General features: G+C 40.3%; 1 protein-coding gene across 2 annotated transcripts; it reads left to right on the top strand.

Annotated features, from left to right (window-relative positions):
• Nucleotides 1–1,386: 1,386 nt before the first annotated feature.
• On the top strand, nucleotides 1,387–20,521 carry txk (TXK tyrosine kinase). Of its 2 annotated transcripts, XM_048179094.1 has the most exons (15): nucleotides 1,404–1,468; nucleotides 4,980–5,031; nucleotides 5,754–5,808; nucleotides 5,887–6,074; nucleotides 6,154–6,213; nucleotides 6,363–6,417; nucleotides 6,518–6,591; nucleotides 6,667–6,794; nucleotides 6,868–6,942; nucleotides 17,283–17,454; nucleotides 18,810–19,026; nucleotides 19,146–19,210; nucleotides 19,521–19,639; nucleotides 19,724–19,881; nucleotides 20,166–20,521. In XM_048179094.1, exons 1-15 carry the CDS (start codon nucleotides 1,456–1,458, stop codon nucleotides 20,241–20,243), a joined length of 1,509 nt encoding a protein of 502 aa, XP_048035051.1. In that variant the 5' UTR covers nucleotides 1,404–1,455; the 3' UTR covers nucleotides 20,244–20,521. The 2 variants fall into 2 exon arrangements, with proteins under 2 accessions (XP_048035050.1, XP_048035051.1); XM_048179093.1 differs by having other exon boundaries at nucleotides 1,387–1,468; nucleotides 19,724–20,521.
• Nucleotides 20,522–20,984: the final 463 nt, after the last annotated feature.

The raw sequence follows: 20,984 nt of genomic DNA, 5'->3' as shown, positions 1-20,984 counted from the left end.
GTATAGATCTGTTACGTGTAATTTGTGTATGCTATATTGTACAACAGGAGCATGTCTTACTTGCTCACAGCAGCATGTTGTGTATGTATTGGCAGTAGCAAACCCTGTACTTGCTCTGCAGCAGCAAAAACCAACAGCAGCAGAAATAACCACAACAGCAGCAGCACTAATAATTAACAGCAGCAGAAATAACAGAAACGGTAGAAATAACCACCAGCAGCAGCAATAACAGCAGCAGCAGAAATAACAGAAGCAGCAGAAATAACAGCAGCAGTAGAAATAACCACCACCACCAGCAATAACAGAAGCAGCAGCAACAACACCAGCAGTAGAAATAACCACCACCAGCAGCAGCAACAATAACAGCAGCAGCAATAAAAGCAGCAGAAATAACAGAAGCAGCAGCAATAACACCAGCAGTAGAAATAACCACCACCAGCAGCAGCAACAATAACAGCAGCAGCAATAAAAGCAGCAGAAATAACAGAAGCAGCAGCAATAACACCAGCAGTAGAAATAACCACCACCAGCAGCAATAACAGAATCAGCAGAAGCAGTGGAAATAACCACCAGCAGCAGCAATAACAGCAGCAGAAATAACAGAAGCAGCAGCAACAACAGCAGCAGTAGAAATAACCACCACCACCAGCAATAACAGAAGCAGCAATAACAGAATCAGCAGCAGCAATAACAGCAGCAGTAGAAATAACCACCAGCAGCAGCAGAAATAACAGAATCAGCAGCAGCAATAACAGAATCAGCAGCAGAAATAACAGAGGTAGTAGAAATAATCACCAGCAGCAGCAATAGCAGCAGCAGCAACAATAACAGCAGCAGCAATAACAGAATCAGCAGCAGAAATAACAGAGGTAGTAGAAATAATCACCAGCAGCAGCAATAGCAGCAGCAGCAACAATAACAGCAGCAGCAATAACAGAATCAGCAGCAGAAATAACAGAATCAGCATCAGAAATAACAGAATCAGCAGCAGAAATAACAGAAGTAGCAGCAATAACACCAGCAGTAGAAATAAACAACAGCAGCAGCAGCAATGACAGCAGCGTAGCAGATCAATTCCTCCAAGACCAAACATATCAACATTGTCATATCCTTTACTATGCCAAACACTCCGAAAGTTGTCATGAGAGAAATATTATTCTTTTTTAGATTAATGTGCTAATGAATTATGCAGTTATTAAAGTGATAAAGAGCCGTTGGATCTCATAAGAGTTAAAGAACTTGTGTGTGTGTGTGTGTGTGTGTGTGTGTGTGTGTGTGTCATAGTCTTCATTCCTTTTCATGATGTGACATCCTGTAGCGGAAGAACGGTGTGTGTGTGTGTGTGTGTGTGAACTACGTCACCTTTTCCTCCACTCTCATGTTTAAACTTCACGCACACACATGCCATGCTGAGTCTGCTGTATCAGACGCGATTGACAGATTCACTGCGGTAAAATGATTCACTCCAGTGAGTACGAGAACATTTCACATCATAATAATGACATTATTTACCAGACTAATGATTTGATGCTGCACTGAAAGTGTGTGTGTTTATGTTATGTGTGTTTGTGTTGGGCTTTTCACTATATGTATCGATTCAAAGCAGCTGTACATATAACATGTATATTCAATGGGTCAATGTCTGGAAAAGAGGGAGAATAATATGACTATTGTAACGGAGGAGTGATGTGATGACAGGCCTATGACTCTCCATTCACCAACAGACACATAAGTGTTCATATAACGTTTCACTGGTAACGTTAAATAGATCATTCACCCAAAAATGATCATTCTGTCATCGTTTGCTCCGTAAACCTGTATGGATTTCTTCTCTTCTATTGTTTAGACCTCAAAGTTCTTCAAAATATCTTCTCCCAGGTGAAAAAAAAGTACACTTCTATAATATACTTAAAGTGCTTTATTTTCGCGCACTAATTTTGTACTTAATATACTACAAATTCCTCTTTAGTTCTTGTTAAGATCATCTTAAGAACATCTAAGTGTACTCAACTGTGCTATTCTGAGACAGCATGAAATATGAACTGAAAGTGCTTTTAATATACTATCTCTGTGTTTAAAAATGTATTTAGCAACCCGTTTTAGTACACTATGGGTTCAGATGTAATATAAGTAGTATCTAAATACATTTTTTAAATACAGAGATAGTATATTTAAAAGCACATTTTAGTTCATATTTCATGCTGTCTCAAAATAGCACAGTTGAGTACACTTAGATGTTCTTAAGATGATCTTAACAAGAACTAAAGAGGAATTTGTAGTATATTAAGTACAAAATTAGAGCGCGAAAATAGAGCACTTTAAGTATATTATAGAAGTGTACTTTTTTTTCACCTGGGCTAGAACGACATGAGAGTGAGTAAATGATGATTGAGTTTATTTTGAGTGAACTGTTCCTGTAACATTCCTTGACTAATGGTAAAGTAAAAATATTTAACTGAATCCCAGCTGACAAAAATACGTTCTACGAACATTTTTCTAACGTTCCTATTAAGTTATGAAAACGTTATTTCTGAATGTTCTCTGAAAGTTCAAAACATCCAGTTTTTTAAAATGTTTTACAAATGTTTTTTCTTGGTTATACGAACATTAAGGGAACATTGTATCACTCTTCAAACATTATGGGAATGTTACTTTTGAATGTTCTCTGAATGTTCTGAAACAGGTAGTAACATTTAAAAAACGTTAGACGAACGTCCAGATAAACATTTCAGAAAAAAAGCTCCATGAATGATGTATGAACAATATTTTTGTGGTAATGTTTTGAGAACATTATTAAAGACCAGATAACTTTGAACGAACATTCTAATAACATTACTGGAAGAACGTTTGTTTATAACGTTGAGAGAACCTTGCCAGAACGTTCCCTGTTATCTGGGATGTTCATGAGCTACTGATCTGTTCTGTATATTTTTTACAGTGATTTATTAATGCAAGTTGTTATAGCACTTTCATTGTTTCATTCTTTGTTCCATTCCCTGTTGCAGTTCTGTCTGTTTCTGAGTTCTTTGAGGGTAAATGTCCTTTAAGACAGACGTGTGAGAGTGGATGAAGTGTCCATGTGGGTGTGCGACCCACATTCACACCTTTCTCTCTCTTCACTCCTTCAGTCTGTTTCCCATCCAAACTTTCCTTGTCTTCTAGTCTCTGGAGGTTTTATCATCAAGTTGCGAGCAATGGGCTTCTGTTGGGTGGTTTTGCTCGCGTCCGGGCCGCTGGTGAAACTCTCACCGGTGTTTCTCTCACCTTCTGTTGACAGGAAGTGTGCGGTTTGTGCAGCTGGTCATTTTTGTGCAGCTGAAGCTGCTTGAGAAATGCTCTTTTCTTACACACAGAACCACCAAGAATCTGCTGTTTTAGGATTTGTTCATGCACTTTGGTCACTGCTTTAATAACCTTGTTCCAGAGGATTCTGTAAAATCTGGCTAGTTTTGGATGATGTCTTGTGATCGATGCAGAACGCGGCAGTAGCAAGAACAAATATAACTGCGAGCAGCAATTGTCAGCACACGCTTTTAATTACCAAACCTGTAACCATTTTGATCATAAATGGAAAACACCGTTTACAGCAAATACAGGCAATTTACCATAGGAAATAAATAGTTTATAAAGCTTTTTAACAGTTATCGAGGTTCAACGAATGATTGGATGGACAGCGGCGGTTTGCTCAGAATGAGGAGTTCTACCATGTGGTATGAATGTCGTGGGCATGCGTGAAAAATCGTACGATACACTATCCTTTACACACATGAAAAACACGAAGGCACCCCCCCAGTGGCCGATTTTCTTTCAAATTTCTCACAGGCCTCTAGGGCCGTGAGTCAAACAGGCCCAGTGACTTTCAACCTTGTCTGATAGCTGCTCAAATTTCATTGGCCGATGGCAGACATATTTTTTGAGATATATCAATGTCCTCATAAACAGTCGTGGCACCTCGGACTGCATGCCAATTTTCAAGTCGATCGGACTAACGGTGAAGTAGTTATTGCCATTTTCCTGTTTTTTTCCTGTTATAGTGCCACCAAGTGGCCAGTCGCTGCATCCTTTTTCACACGACCACAGAATGAGCTCTTACACAGGTGTGCCAAATTTGGTGAAAATATCTCATTCTGTTCACAAGTTATAGGCATTTTAGTAAAAGTGGCTCCGCCCACTTCGAATGTTTTGGTGGCCCTTTTAGAGTCCGTGAATTCGGAATTTCAACTTTTTTTTGATAATTATTATCAATCAGACTCCGGAGAATTGCGCTACACTGGTTTGGGTCTAATCAGGTCAAAAATCTAGGACTAATTCGCAAAAGTAGGCTTTTCAAAGAATCCAAAATACCGCAAAATTTTGGGGAACGAATCGATGAGTGAATCCGCATCTTGTCCGCCTTGAGCCAAGGATTTCAATGTTATAAGACACTTGAGCCTATGCCTGACGGTTCAGGAGTTATGAGCCATTTTGTACGTTTGACCGGTGTAGCGCCCCCGTCAGGCCGATTGGGGTGAGCCTTGGTAACGTTGTAGACGGTGTGAGTACTACCAGCCCTCAAATTTTCAAGTCTCTATGACATACAGTTTGGTCTGTCCGATCACTTTTAGGAGAGAATGCTGATCCTTGGAAAATTTAACAATTACAATAAAGTTTCAGCGCTTAAACCCCCAATAATACACTATAAAAATGATTGTGTGCTGAAAAAAATATTTTTTTATTAGTCTTTTTTTCCAGCACAAATATCTAAACATTCTTAAATCAATATATATTTACTGGAGAAGCAAAATGACTGAAGATGTCTTGTTTAATGAGAAATGTAAAAACATTTAAGCTTAAAACAAGAACAGATATCTGCCAATGGGGTCAGAAAAATGAACTGAATTCCAAGGGAAACAGGATGAAGGAGTTTGAAGGTGTCGTGAGCGGACGGTCGTCCTCCATCAGCGTTTCTTCAGCTCACTGTCTGTGTTTCTCTCCTCCAGATCAGTCCATTCACTCCATCTTCTGCTGCTGCTGCTGTGCACTACAGACCAGGTATGATGTGAGACGAATCTAGAACACCATTAGAATGAAGCCGCTGATGACGAGACGTTCATCCCGCTGGTCGTTCATGTCACGCTGCACGGCTCCTCCACACACCCGCCTGAAACTAAGATCATATATGCAGGGTTGTCTTGTTTTTCAACAGAAATATCTAAACATCCTGAAAACAAGATGTATTTAATTGAGAAGCAAAATGACACAAGAACTGACGTCTTGTTTTCGGAGTTTATGCTTAAAATGAGAGAAAAAAAGATGTTTGCAAATGTGGTGTGAAAAATAATCTTGTTTTTCCTTTTGAATTAGATTAATTTTCCGACTCCTTTGGCAAACAGCATCTTGTTAGATTTCTCTGAAACCAAGACTTAAAATTTTGTCATTTTTCTTCTTAAGCAAGTAAATCTAGTTTTAAGGATGTTTAGATAATTGTGTCAGAAAACGACAAAAAATGAGTACGAATATGATTTTTTTGCATTGCACCGCTTGCTTTTATGACAGATTGTTTTGTTATGCATGTTGCTTTCAATTCTTAAGGTTTACAGAAAACAGTCAAATGTGAGTGCAGTGAGAAAGCATCTCACACATGGTCATTTAGTAAAAAAGGCGTGAGAGTTTGCAACCCTGCATATGTGTGAAATGTTTACTGTGAATTAAGAGCAGCTCATCTTCTCAAAGGTGTGTGTGTGAGACAGTAACCAGCCGTATCTCTCTCTCAGAAGCAGCACTCGTGTGGATGTGGACCACAGCGGATATCCAAGATCCGTCCGTATGGTATACAATCGTTGCCTGTGTTAATTCATTCGTTCATCCATTGATTTGTTCTGTAATCATTCTCTTCTGGTGTCTCAGAATCAACTGTCTCAGAAGAAACTGCCTCCGTCGCCTCCTGAGGATGACGACAGCGGGGTGATGAAGGTGGTGGCCATGTACGACTTCACCGCCAGAGAGAGTTCAGACCTGACGCTCCGTCATGGAGAAACATACATCATCCTCCACAAACAAGACCAGCTGTGGTGGAGAGCCAAAGACAGACACGGGTCAGTGTGTGTGACAGTGTGTGTGAGTGTGTTTCTTTAGTTCAGACATGTTGATTTCTGCTCATTCTCTCTCTCTCAGGAACAAGGGATTCATTCCCAGTAACTATGTTACAGAAATCGGAACTATAGAGGCCAACGAGTGAGTATCGACCAATCAGAGTCTTTAATCATCACCAAAATTGCATCAGTTCATTCAGAGTTAACACTGTTCACTGACTGTTCATTGTGTGTGTGTGTGTGTGTGTGTGTGTGTGTGTGTGTGTGTGTGATGATGATGATCTTCATTAGCTGGTACTGCAAGAACGTCAACAGAGCTGAAGCAGAACAGTTACTGAGACAAGAGGTGAAGAAGCCTATCCATCCATCATCAATTATTGATCCATCATCATCATCATCTGTCTCACACGTGTGTGTGTGTGTGTGTGTGTGTGTGTGTGTTTCAGGGGAAGGACGGAGGGTTTGTGGTCAGAAGCTCCAGTCAGCCCAGCGGATACACAGTGTCTGTTTACGCACAGAGGTAAAGAAGCATCAATGCTCTGACTGATCCATTGATCCATTGATCAACTGATTGATCGATACATTGATTGATCAGTTCAGGTAAAGGTGAGGTGAGGCACTACCAGATAAAGCAGACAGACACGGCTCAGTTCTACTTGGCAGAGAATCACGTGTTCAGCTCTGTTCCTGAACTCATCAACTACCACAAACATAATGCAGCAGGTACTCATGAATTCTGCTCAGTTCTGCTCTTCTGTTGTGATGAAGATGCTGAAGATCTGCTGTGTTTGATCAGGGCTGGTGGCCAGACTGAGATATCCCATCGGGCCCATGGGCAAATGTCTGCCGGCTACAGCGGGATTCAGTTCAGGTCAGACCCACAACGAACAACAAACACATGACAAACACTCAATGAACAACAAACACATGAAGAACGACAAACACAGGCAACAGACGACAAACACACACAATGAATAACAAACACACATGACGAATGAATGACAAACGCATGTGACACAATGACAAATACACATGATGAATGACAAACTCACTCAACAAACAAATGACAAACGGACATGACAATGACAAACACGCATGACGAACGACAAATGCACGCAACAAACAAGCTACAAATGCACTCAATGAACGACTTACAAACGCACTTGACGAACAACGGTAAATGCACATGACAAACGAACGACAAACACAAGTTACAAATGACAAACGCAACAAAGGAATGACAAACACAGTCAACGAACGAATTACAAATGCATTTGTTGAACGAACAGAGAATGCATGCGACAAACGCACTCAACGAACGAATGACAAACGCACGTGACAAACGAACGACAAACACGTGACGAATAACAAACGCACGTGACAAATGAACGACAAACACGTGACGAATAACAAACGCACGTGACGAATAACAAACACGTGACGAATAACAAACACGTGACGAATAACAAACGCACGTGACAAACGAACGACAAACACGTGACGAACAACAAACACGTGACGAATAACAAACGAACAACACGTGACGAATAACAAACGAACGACAAACACGTGATGAATGACAAACGAACAACAAACACGTGACGAATAACAAACGAACGACAAACACGTGACGAATGACAAACGCACGTAACAAACGAACAACAAACACGTGACGAATAACAAACGAACAACAAACACGTGACGAATGACAAACGAACAACAAACACGTGACGAATGAAAAAAGAACAACAAACACGTGACGAATAACAAATGAACAACAAACACGTGACGAATAACAAACGAACAACAAACATGTGACGAATGACAAACACGTGACGAATAACAAATGAACAACAAACACGTGACGAATGACAAATGAACAACAAACGTGACGAATAACAAATGAACAACAAACACGTGACGAATAACAAACGAACGACAAACACGTGACGAATGACAAACGCACGTAACAAACGAACAAACACGTGACGAATAACAAACGAACAACAAACACGTGACGAATGACAAACGAACAACACACGTGACGAATAACAAACGAACGACAAACACGTGACGAATGACAAACGCATGTAACAAACGAACAACAAACACGTGACGAATAACAAACGAACAACAAACACGTGACGAATGACAAATGAACAACAAACGTGACGAATAACAAACGAACAACAAACACGTGACGAATAACAAACGAACGACAAACAAGTGACGAATGACAAACGCACGTAACAAACGAACAACAAACACGTGACGAATAACAAACGAACAACAAACACGTGACGAATGACAAACGAACAACAAACACGTGACGAATAACAAACGAACGACAAACACGTGACGAATGACAAACGCACGTAACAAACGAACGACAAACACGTGACGAATGACAAATGCACGTAACAAACGAACAACAAACACGTGACGAATAACAAACGAACAACAAACACGTGACGAATAACAAACGAACAACAAACACGTGACGAATAACAAACGAACAACAATCACGTGACGAATAACAAACGAACAACAAACACGTGACGAATAACAAACGAACAACAAACACGTGACGAATGACAAACGAACAACAAACACGTGACGAATAACAAACGAACAACAAACACGTGATGAATAACAAACGAACAACAATCACGTGACGAATAACAAACGAACAACAAACACGTGACGAATAACAAACGAACAACAAACACGTGACGAATGACAAACGAACAACAAACACGTGACGAATAACAAACGAACGACAAACACGTGACGAATAACAAACGAACGATAAACACGTGACGAATGACAAACGAACGACAAACACGTGACGAATAACAAACGAACAACAATCACGTGACGAATAACAAACGAACAACAAACACGTGACGAATAACAAACGAACAACAAACACGTGACAAATGACAAACGAACAACAAACACGTGACGAATAACAAACGAACGACAAACACGTGACGAATAACAAACGAACGATAAACACGTGACGAATGACAAACGAACGACAAACACGTGACGAATAACAAACGAACAACAAACATGTGACGAATAACAAACGAACGACAAACACGTGACGAATGACAAACGAACAACAAACACGTGACGAATAACAAACGAACAACAAACACGTGACGAATAACAAACGAACAACAAACACGTGACGAATAACAAACGAACAACAAACACGTGACGAATGACAAACGAACAACAAACACGTGACGAATGACAATTGAACAACAAACATGTGACGAATGACAAATGAACAACAAACATGTGACGAATAACAAACGAACGACAAACACGTGACGAATGACAAACGCACGTGACAAACGAACAACAAACACGTGACGAATAACAAACGAACAACAAACACGTGACGAATGACAAACGAACAACAAACACGTGACGAATAACAAACGAACGACAAACACGTGACGAATAACAAACGAACGATAAACACGTGACGAATGACAAACGAACAACAAACACGTGACGAATGACAAACGAACAACAAACACGTGACGAATAACAAACGAACGACAAACACGTGACGAATTACAAACGAACAACAAACACGTGACGAATAACAAACGAACGACAAACACGTGACGAATAACAAACGAACGACAAACACGTGACGAATGACAAACGAACGACAAACACGTGACGAATGACAAACGAACGACAAACACGTGACGAATGACAAACGAACAACAAACACGTGACGAATAACAAACGAACGACAAACACGTGACGAATGACAAACGAACAACAAACACGTGACGAATAACAAACGAACAACAAACACGTGACGAATAACAAACGAACAACAAACACGTGACGAATAACAAACGAACAACAAACACGTGACGAATGACAAACGAACAACAAACACGTGACGAATGACAATTGAACAACAAACATGTGACGAATGACAAATGAACAACAAACATGTGACGAATAACAAACGAACGACAAACACGTGACGAATGACAAACGCACGTGACAAACGAACAACAAACACGTGACGAATAACAAACGAACAACAAACACGTGACGAATAACAAACGAATGACAAACACGTGATGAATAACAAACGAACAACAAACACGTGACGAATAACAAACGAACGACAAACACGTGACGAATGACAAACGAACAACAAACACGTGACGAATAACAAACGAACAACAAACACGTGACGAATAACAAACGAACAACAAACACGTGACGAATAACAAACGAACAACAAACACGTGACGAATGACAAACGAACAACAAACACGTGACGAATGACAATTGAACAACAAACATGTGACGAATGACAAATGAACAACAAACATGTGACGAATAACAAACGAACGACAAACACGTGACGAATGACAAACGCACGTGACAAACGAACAACAAACACGTGACGAATAACAAACGAACAACAAACACGTGACGAATGACAAACGAACAACAAACACGTGACGAATAACAAACGAATGACAAACACGTGATGAATAACAAACGAACAACAAACACGTGACGAATGACAAACGAACGACAAACACGTGACGAATAACAAACGAACAACAAACACGTGACGAATAACAAACGAACGACAAACATGTGACGAATAACAAATGAACAACAAACACGTGACGAATGACAAATGAACAACAAACATGTGACGAATAACAAACGAACGACAAACATGTGACGAATAACAAATGAACAACAAACATGTGACGAATGACAAATGAACAACAAACATGTGACGAATAACAAACGAACGACAAACACGTGACGAATGACAAACGCACGTGACAAACGAACAACAAACACGTGACGAATAACAAACGAACAACAAACACGTGACGAATGACAAACGAACAACAAACACGTGACGAATAACAAACGAATGACAAACACGTGACGAATAACAAACGAACAACAAACACGTGACGAATGACAAACGAACAACAAACACGTAACGAATAACAAACGAACAACAAACACGTGACGAATGACAAACGCACGTGACAAACGCACGACAAACACGTGACGAATGACAAACGAACAACAAACACGTGACAAACGCACGACAAACACGTGACGAATGACAAACGAACAAATGACAACAACAAACGAATGACAACAACAAACAACAACAAACGAATGACAACAACAAACACGTGACAAACGCACAACAAACACGTGACGAATGACAAACGAACAAATGACAACAACAAACGAATGACAACAACAAACAACAACAAACGAATGACAACAACAAACACGTGACGAATAACAAACGAACAACAAACACGTGACGAATGACAAACGCACGTGACAAACGCACGACAAACACGTGACAAACGACAAACGCACGTGACAAACGAACAACAAACACGTGACGAATGACAAACGAACAACAAACACGTGACGAATAACAAACGAATGACAAACACGTGATGAATAACAAACGAACAACAAACACGTGACGAATGACAAACGAACGACAAACACGTGACGAATAACAAACGAACAACAAACACGTGACGAATGACAAACGAACGACAAACACGTGACGAATAACAAACGAACAACAAACACGTGACGAATGACAAACGAACAACAAACACGTGACGAATAACAAACGAACAACAAACACGTGACGAATAACAAACGAATGACAAACACGTGACGAATAACAAACGAACAACAAACACGTGACGAATGACAAACGAACAACAAACACGTGACGAATAACAAACGAACAACAAACACGTGACGAATGACAAACGCACGTGACAAACGCACGACAAACACGTGACGAATGACAAACGAACAACAAACACGTGACGAATAACAAACGAACAACAAACACGTGACGAATAACAAACGAACAACAAACACGTGACGAATGACAAACGAACAACAAACACGTGACGAATGACAAACGCACGTGACAAACGCACGACAAACACGTGACAAACGACAAACGCACGTGACAAACGAACGACAAACACGTGACAAACGACAAACGCACGTGACAAACGAACGACAAACACGTGACGAATAACAAACGAACGACAAACACGTGACGAATGACAAACGAACATCACACACACGACGAATGACAAATGAACGACAAACACGTGACGAATAACAAACGAACAACAAACACGTGACGAATGACAAACGAACAACAAACACGTGACGAATGACAATTGAACAACAAACATGTGACGAATAACAAACGAACGACAAACACGTGACGAATGACAAACGCACGTGACAAACGAACAACAAACACGTGACGAATAACAAACGAACAACAAACACGTGACGAATGACAAACGAACAACAAACACGTGACGAATAACAAACGAATGACAAACACGTGACGAATAACAAACGAACAACAAACACGTGACGAATGACAAACGAACAACAAACACGTGACGAATAACAAACGAACAACAAACACGTGACAAACGACAAACGCACGTGACAAACGCACGACAAACACGTGACGAATAACAAACGAACAACAAACACGTGACGAATGACAAACGCACGTGACAAACGAACAACAAACACGTGACGAATAACAAACGAACAACAAACACGTGACGAATGACAAACGAACAACAAACACGTGACGAATGACAAACGAACGACAAACACGTGACGAATAACAAACGAATGACAAACACGTGACGAATAACAAACGAACAACAAACACGTGACGAATAACAAACGAACAACAAACACGTGACGAATGACAAACGCACGTGACAAACGAACAACAAACACGTGACGAATGACAAACGAACAACAAACACGTGACGAATGACAAACGAACAACAAACACGTGACGAATAACAAACGAACGACAAACACGTGACGAATGACAAACGAACAACAAACACGTGACGAATAACAAACGAACGACAAACACGTGACGAATGACAAACGAACAACAAACACGTGACGAATGACAAACGAACAACAAACACGTGACGAATAACAAACGAACAACAAACACGTGACGAATGACAAACGAACAACAAACACGTGACAAACGCACGACAAACACGTGACGAATGACAAACGAACAAATGACAACAACAAACGAATGACAACAACAAACAACAACAAACGAATGACAACAACAAACACGTGACAAACGCACGACAAACACGTGACGAATGACAAACGAACAAATGACAACAACAAACGAATGACAACAACAAACAACAACAAACGAATGACAACAACAAACACGTGACGAATAACAAACGAACAACAAACACGTGACGAATGACAAACGCACGTGACAAACGCACGACAAACACGTGACAAACGACAAACGCACGTGACAAACGAACAACAAACACGTGACGAATGACAAACGAACAACAAACACGTGACGAATAACAAACGAATGACAAACATGTGATGAATAACAAACGAACAACAAACACGTGACGAATGACAAACGAACAACAAACACGTGACGAATGACAAACGCACGTGACAAACGAACAACAAACACGTGACGAATAACAAACGAACAACAAACACGTGACGAATGACAAACGAACAACAAACACGTGACGAATAACAAACGAACAACAAACACGTGACGAATAACAAACGAACAACAAACACGTGACGAATAACAAACGAATGACAAACACGTGATGAATAACAAACGAACAACAAACACGTGACGAATGACAAACGAACGACAAACACGTGACGAATAACAAACGAACAACAAACACGTGACGAATGACAAACGAACGACAAACACGTGACGAATAACAAACGAACAACAAACACGTGACGAATGACAAACGAACAACAAACACGTGACGAATAACAAACGAATGACAAACACGTGATGAATAACAAACGAACGACAAACACGTGACGAATGACAAACGCACGTGACAAACGAACAACAAACACGTGACGAATAACAAACGAACAACAAACACGTGACGAATGACAAACGAACAACAAACACGTGACGAATGACAAACGAACGACAAACACGTGACGAATAACAAACGAATGACAAACACGTGACGAATAACAAACGAACAACAAACACGTGACGAATAACAAACGAACAACAAACACGTGACGAATGACAAACGCACGTGACAAACGCACGACAAACACGTGACGAATGACAAACGAACAACAAACACGTGACGAATGACAAACGAACAACAAACACGTGACGAATAACAAACGAACAACAAACACGTGACGAATGACAAACGCACGTGACAAACGCACGACAAACACGTGACAAACGACAAACGCACGTGACAAACGAACAACAAACACGTGACGAATGACAAACGAACAACAAACACGTGACGAATAACAAACGAATGACAAACACGTGATGAATAACAAACGAACAACAAACACGTGACGAATGACAAACGAACGACAAACACGTGACGAATAACAAACGAACAACAAACACGTGACGAATGACAAACGAACGACAAACACGTGACGAATAACAAACGAACAACAAACACGTGACGAATGACAAACGAACAACAAACACGTGACGAATAACAAACGAACAACAAACACGTGACGAATAACAAACGAATGACAAACACGTGACGAATAACAAACGAACAACAAACACGTGACGAATGACAAACGAACAACAAACACGTGACGAATAACAAACGAACAACAAACACGTGACGAATGACAAACGCACGTGACAAACGCACGACAAACACGTGACGAATGACAAACGAACAACAAACACGTGACGAATAACAAACGAACAACAAACACGTGACGAATAACAAACGAACAACAAACACGTGACGAATGACAAACGAACAACAAACACGTGACGAATGACAAACGCACGTGACAAACGCACGACAAACACGTGACAAACGACAAACGCACGTGACAAACGAACGACAAACACGTGACAAACGACAAACGCACGTGACAAACGAACGACAAACACGTGACGAATAACAAACGAACGACAAACACGTGACGAATGACAAACGAACAACAAACACGTGACGAATGACAAATGAACGACAAACACGTGACGAATAACAAACGAACAACAAACACGTGACGAATGACAAACGAACAACAAACACGTGACGAATGACAATTGAACAACAAACATGTGACGAATAACAAACGAACGACAAACACGTGACGAATGACAAACGCACGTGACAAACGAACAACAAACACGTGACGAATAACAAACGAACAACAAACACGTGACGAATGACAAACGAACAACAAACACGTGACGAATAACAAACGAATGACAAACACGTGACGAATAACAAACGAACAACAAACACGTGACGAATGACAAACGAACAACAAACACGTGACGAATAACAAACGAACAACAAACACGTGACAAACGACAAACGCACGTGACAAACGCACGACAAACACGTGACGAATAACAAACGAACAACAAACACGTGACGAATGACAAACGCACGTGACAAACGAACAACAAACACGTGACGAATAACAAACGAACAACAAACACGTGACGAATGACAAACGAACAACAAACACGTGACGAATGACAAACGAACGACAAACACGTGACGAATAACAAACGAATGACAAACACGTGACGAATAACAAACGAACAACAAACACGTGACGAATAACAAACGAACAACAAACACGTGACGAATGACAAACGCACGTGACAAACGCACGACAAACACGTGACAAACGACAAACGCACGTGACAAACGAACAACAAACACGTGACGAATGACAAACGAACAACAAACACGTGACGAATGACAAACGAACAACAAACACGTGACGAATAACAAACGAACGACAAACACGTGACGAATGACAAACGAACAACAAACACGTGACGAATAACAAACGAACGACAAACACGTGACGAATGACAAACGAACAACAAACACGTGACGAATGACAAACGAACAACAAACACGTGACGAATAACAAACGAACAACAAACACGTGACGAATAACAAACGAACGACAAACACGTGACGAATGACAAACGAACAACAAACACGTGACGAATGACAAACGAACAACAAACACGTGACGAATGACAAACGAACAACAAACACGTGACGAATGACAATTGAACAACAAACACGTGACGAATGACAAATGAACGACAAACACGTGACGAATAACAAACGAACAACAAACACGTGACGAATAACAAACGAACAACAAACACGTGACGAATGACAATTGAACAACAAACATGTGACGAATAACAAACGAACGACAAACACGTGACGAATGACAAACGCACGTGACAAACGAACAACAAACACGTGACGAATAACAAACGAACAACAAACACGTGACGAATGACAAACGAACAACAAACACGTGACGAATAACAAACGAATGACAAACACGTGATGAATAACAAACGAACAACAAACACGTGACGAATGACAAACGAACGACAAACACGTGACGAATAACAAACGAACAACAAACACGTGACGAATGACAAACGAACAACAAACACGTGACGAATAACAAACGAACAACAAACACGTGACAAACGACAAACGCACGTGACAAACATGTGACGAATAACAAACGAACAACAAACACGTGACAAACGACAAACGCACGTGACAAACACGTCGTTCTAAACATTCTTAAATCAAGACACATTTACTGGAGAAGCAAAGTGACTGAAGATATTAAGACTTGTTTAATGAAATATATATCAAAATGAAGTGAGTTTGTGCTTAAAACAAGAAGAAATATCTGTCAGTGGAGTCAGAAAAACAATCTTGATTTCTCTTTGTTTTTATTGCCCCATTGGCAAAAATATAAACTGTAACACTTTACAGTAAGGTCCCATTAGTTAACGCTAGTTAATGCATTAATTAACATTAACTACTAGAAATGAGGAACACACTTAATGTTAGCAATTAAAACCGTTCATTGTTAGTTCATGTTAACTAACGTAGTTAATGTTAGCAAATGAAAGCTCATTGTAAAAAATAATCTTTGATCTTGTTGTTTCCAAAGTGGGCGGATCTTCACCTAATGATCTGGTGTTAAACGAGCACATCACATGCTGAAAGTTCTCCATGTTCTCTGTGTGTTGTGCAGATAAATGGGAGATCAACCCGTCGGAGCTGACCTTCATGAAGGAGCTGGGCAGCGGTCAGTTTGGAGTGGTGCGACTGGGCAAATGGAGGGCGCAGCATAAAGTGGCCATTAAAACCATCAATGAAGGAGCCATGAGTGAAAATGATTTCATAGAGGAAGCCAAGATCATGACGTAAGACACACGCTGAACGAGTGGAAAGTTGCTGTGAATTTGGAAAATGTGGTGGGTGGGTGGGTGGGCAGATGTGTGTGAGAGACGTCACAGCAGATCCACTTCCTGCACTGTGAGCGTTAGATTCTTATCAGAGCTTCATTCAGTCTCTTTTACTTGCTCTGTGTCACTCAGATGCTTCTGGAAGAAGCCGGAGGTGTGTGATGGAAACACACACTCATTCTGCTGGCTTTACACTGCAAAAAATTATGTTCCTCCTCAGTGATTTTGTCTTGTTTTCCAGTACAAATATCTAAAATTCTCAAATCAGAATGTCTGCAGATATTAAGTCTTGTTTTCTGAAAAAATGATCAAAATTAAGTGACGCTTAAAACAAGAACAAATATCTGCCAATGGGGTCTGAAAAATAATCTTGTTTTCTCTGAAAAAGGGTTAGTTCACACACAAATTATATTTCTGTCATTAATTACTCTCTCTCATGTCGTTCCACACCCATAAGACCTTCGTTCATCTTCAGAACACAAATTAAGATATTTTTGATGAAATCTGAGAGGTGTATGACTCGTCCATAGACAGCAATATAATCAACACTTTCAAGGTCCAGAAAGGAACTAAAGACATCGTTAAAACAGTCATGTGACTGCAGTGGATCAACCTTAATGTTATGAAGAGACGAGAATACTTTATGTGTGCAAAAACAAAACAAAAATAACCACTTTATTCAACAATCTCTTCTCTTCTGTGTCATTCTCATTCGCTGTTTATGTCCAGCGCTTCCAGGTTCATCATCAGAACGCCGACTCATTATTGGCCGGCTCCTGCGTCAGCGTCACACGCATGCGTTGTGCTGATCACATGATCAGCTTCGACCAATACTGAGCCGGCATTCGGACGTAAACACAGAAGCTTCACTGCGTCACCTGCGTGAGATAATGACAGAAGAGAAGAGATTGTTGAATAAAGTCGTTATTTTTGTTTTGTTTTTGCGTACAAAATGTATTCTCGTCTCTTCTCGTTGATCTACTGCAGTCACATGACTGTCTTTCTATATATCATAATTATTGTTAATATGTAATTGATTATTTCCAGGAGCTCATTGCTTCTACCTTCAGTTAAACTGCTAACAGTGATTGTAAATTAATTACCTAAATTATATTATTTGCTAACTGCATTCTTTAAATTGTGATGTTGACATGCATTCTCTGTAAAGCTGCTTTGAAACGATAAGTATCGTGAAAATAAATGTGAATTGAATTGAATTTCTGGTATAACTTTAGTGCCATTCTGGACAGACAGACGGGTGGATGATCTCTGTGTGTGTTGAGCATCGATTCATTTGCCAGGTGTGTTTGCAGGCGTCTCTGTCACCCTAAACTGGTCCAGCTGTACGGCGTGTGCGTCACCCAGCGGCCCATCTGCATCGTGACGGAGTTCATGGAGAACGGCTGTTTGCTTCACTTCCTGCGACAGCACAGCAAGACTCTGGGACGCGTTCAGATGCTCTTCATGTGTCAGGACGTTTGTGAAGGGATGGAGTACCTGGAGCAAAACAACTTCATACACCGAGACCTGGTCAGAATCACACTGAACACTGACAGACGGACGGACGGGTAGAGATAGATGACATACATCTGTGATTCCAAAGATCATATTCAAGAAAAGTGTGTGTGTGTGTGTGTGTGTGTTCGTAGGCCGCGCGGAACTGCCTGGTGAACGAAAGGAACGTTGTGAAGGTGTGTGACTTCGGCATGACCAGGTCAGAGAACTGTCGTCTGAAGTGAACACACGGCTCACACTATTCATACTACACACTGACTTAGAATAGTGCGCAAATACATGAACTGGGACACACCGTTTGTTTTGAAGAAACAGCATCCTGACGTCCTTCTCTTGGGGTTTTGTTCATCCAAAAACATCAAGTTTTGGTTATATGTAGTTTTTCACATATTAGATGTGTTTTCTAGAAGGATGTAAATGACCTACACTGCAAAAACTGATGTTCTTCCTCAGTATTTCTGTCTTGTTTTCCAGCTCAAATATCTAAACATCCTTAAATCCTCCGGCAGGTACGTTCTGGACAATCAGTACATCAGCTCCATGGGCTCCAGGTTTCCTGTCAAATGGTCTCCACCTGAAGTCCTGCATTTCAGCAAGTTCAGCAACAAGTCAGACGTCTGGTCATTCGGTGAGGCCTGGAGGTCAGAGGTCGGGTGTGTTGTGACTGTGTGTGTCGTATCCAGCCGCTGAGAGTGTGTGTTCATGTGAACAGGTGTGCTGATGTGGGAGGTTTTCTCCGAGGGCAAGAGCCCGTTTGAGAACCGCTCTAATGTGGAGGTGGTGGAGGAGGTGACGCAGGGCGGCCGTCTCTACAGGCCTCACCGGGCGTCTGGGCACATCTACAACATCATGTACCGCTGCTGGCACGAGGTCAGACGCCGCTCACACACACTCACACACATCACACCACTTTCACCCCGATTCGCAGTCTGGATGAGTCTCGGAAAATCCCAGAGTGTATGATGGACTCAGACTTCAGACTGCTGGAGGAGATCAAACATGTTTGAGGTTTTGTGTTTGATTTCCTCTGCAGCTATTTGATGTCTAGTGTTTTAAACCCTGTTGCGATTTTAAAAGTTGTGTCATGTATTCCAGCCTTTACATCTGAATCTCTGCACAGAACTTTGAATAATTATGTTGTTTGTTGTTTTCAGAGACCTCATGGACGACCGAGTTTTTCTGAGCTGCTGCAGAATATCAGACAGATCACTGAAGAGGAGACGGACACATAAACACACACGAGCTCAGAGAATGAAGGACTGTTGAGGACATCTGAAGCTTCTGAAGCTGCATCATGATCGTGTGATTAGGGTTGCAAAATTCCGGGAATTTTCAAAGCTGGAAACTTTCCATGGGAATTAATGGGAATTTGCAAAATGATAACAGGGTACTTTATTTGAAAAAAACATCTTGCAGCATAATTTTGGTTAAAACAACCATATTTAATGCAATTTTAGTTGATTTGTTTTTTACCCTGTGCATTCCCCCAGTCCATAACATGCACATTTGATCAAAAATACATAATATTGTGAAATATAACTGTAATTTAAAATAATGTTTTTCTATTTTGATATACATAAAATTATAATTTATTTCTGTGTTGCAAAGGTGAATTTTCAGCATCATTACTCCAGTCTTCAGTGTCACATGATCCTTCAAAAATCATTCTAATATGATGATTTGATGCTCAGTTATTATCAATGTTGGAAACAATGTTGCTTAATATTTTTTTTGGAAACTGTGATACTTTTTGTCAGGATTCTTTGATGAATACAAATTTAAAGAACAGAATTTGTATCAATATACACTACCGTTCAAAATTTTGGGATCAGTAATTTTTTTTCTTTCTTTTTTTGAAAGAAATTAATACTTTTATTCAGCAAGGATGTGTAAAATTGATAAAAAAGTGATATTAAAGTGATATTGTTAGAAAAGATTTCTATTTTGAATAACTTTTGTTCTTTTTAACTATT

Source organism: Megalobrama amblycephala, linkage group LG24, assembly GCF_018812025.1.
Source record: "Megalobrama amblycephala isolate DHTTF-2021 linkage group LG24, ASM1881202v1, whole genome shotgun sequence".
NCBI classification, from domain to species: domain Eukaryota; kingdom Metazoa; phylum Chordata; class Actinopteri; order Cypriniformes; family Xenocyprididae; genus Megalobrama; species Megalobrama amblycephala.
Note: the sequence above shows the minus strand (reverse complement) of the source record. Positions and strands in the feature narration are given on the sequence as shown.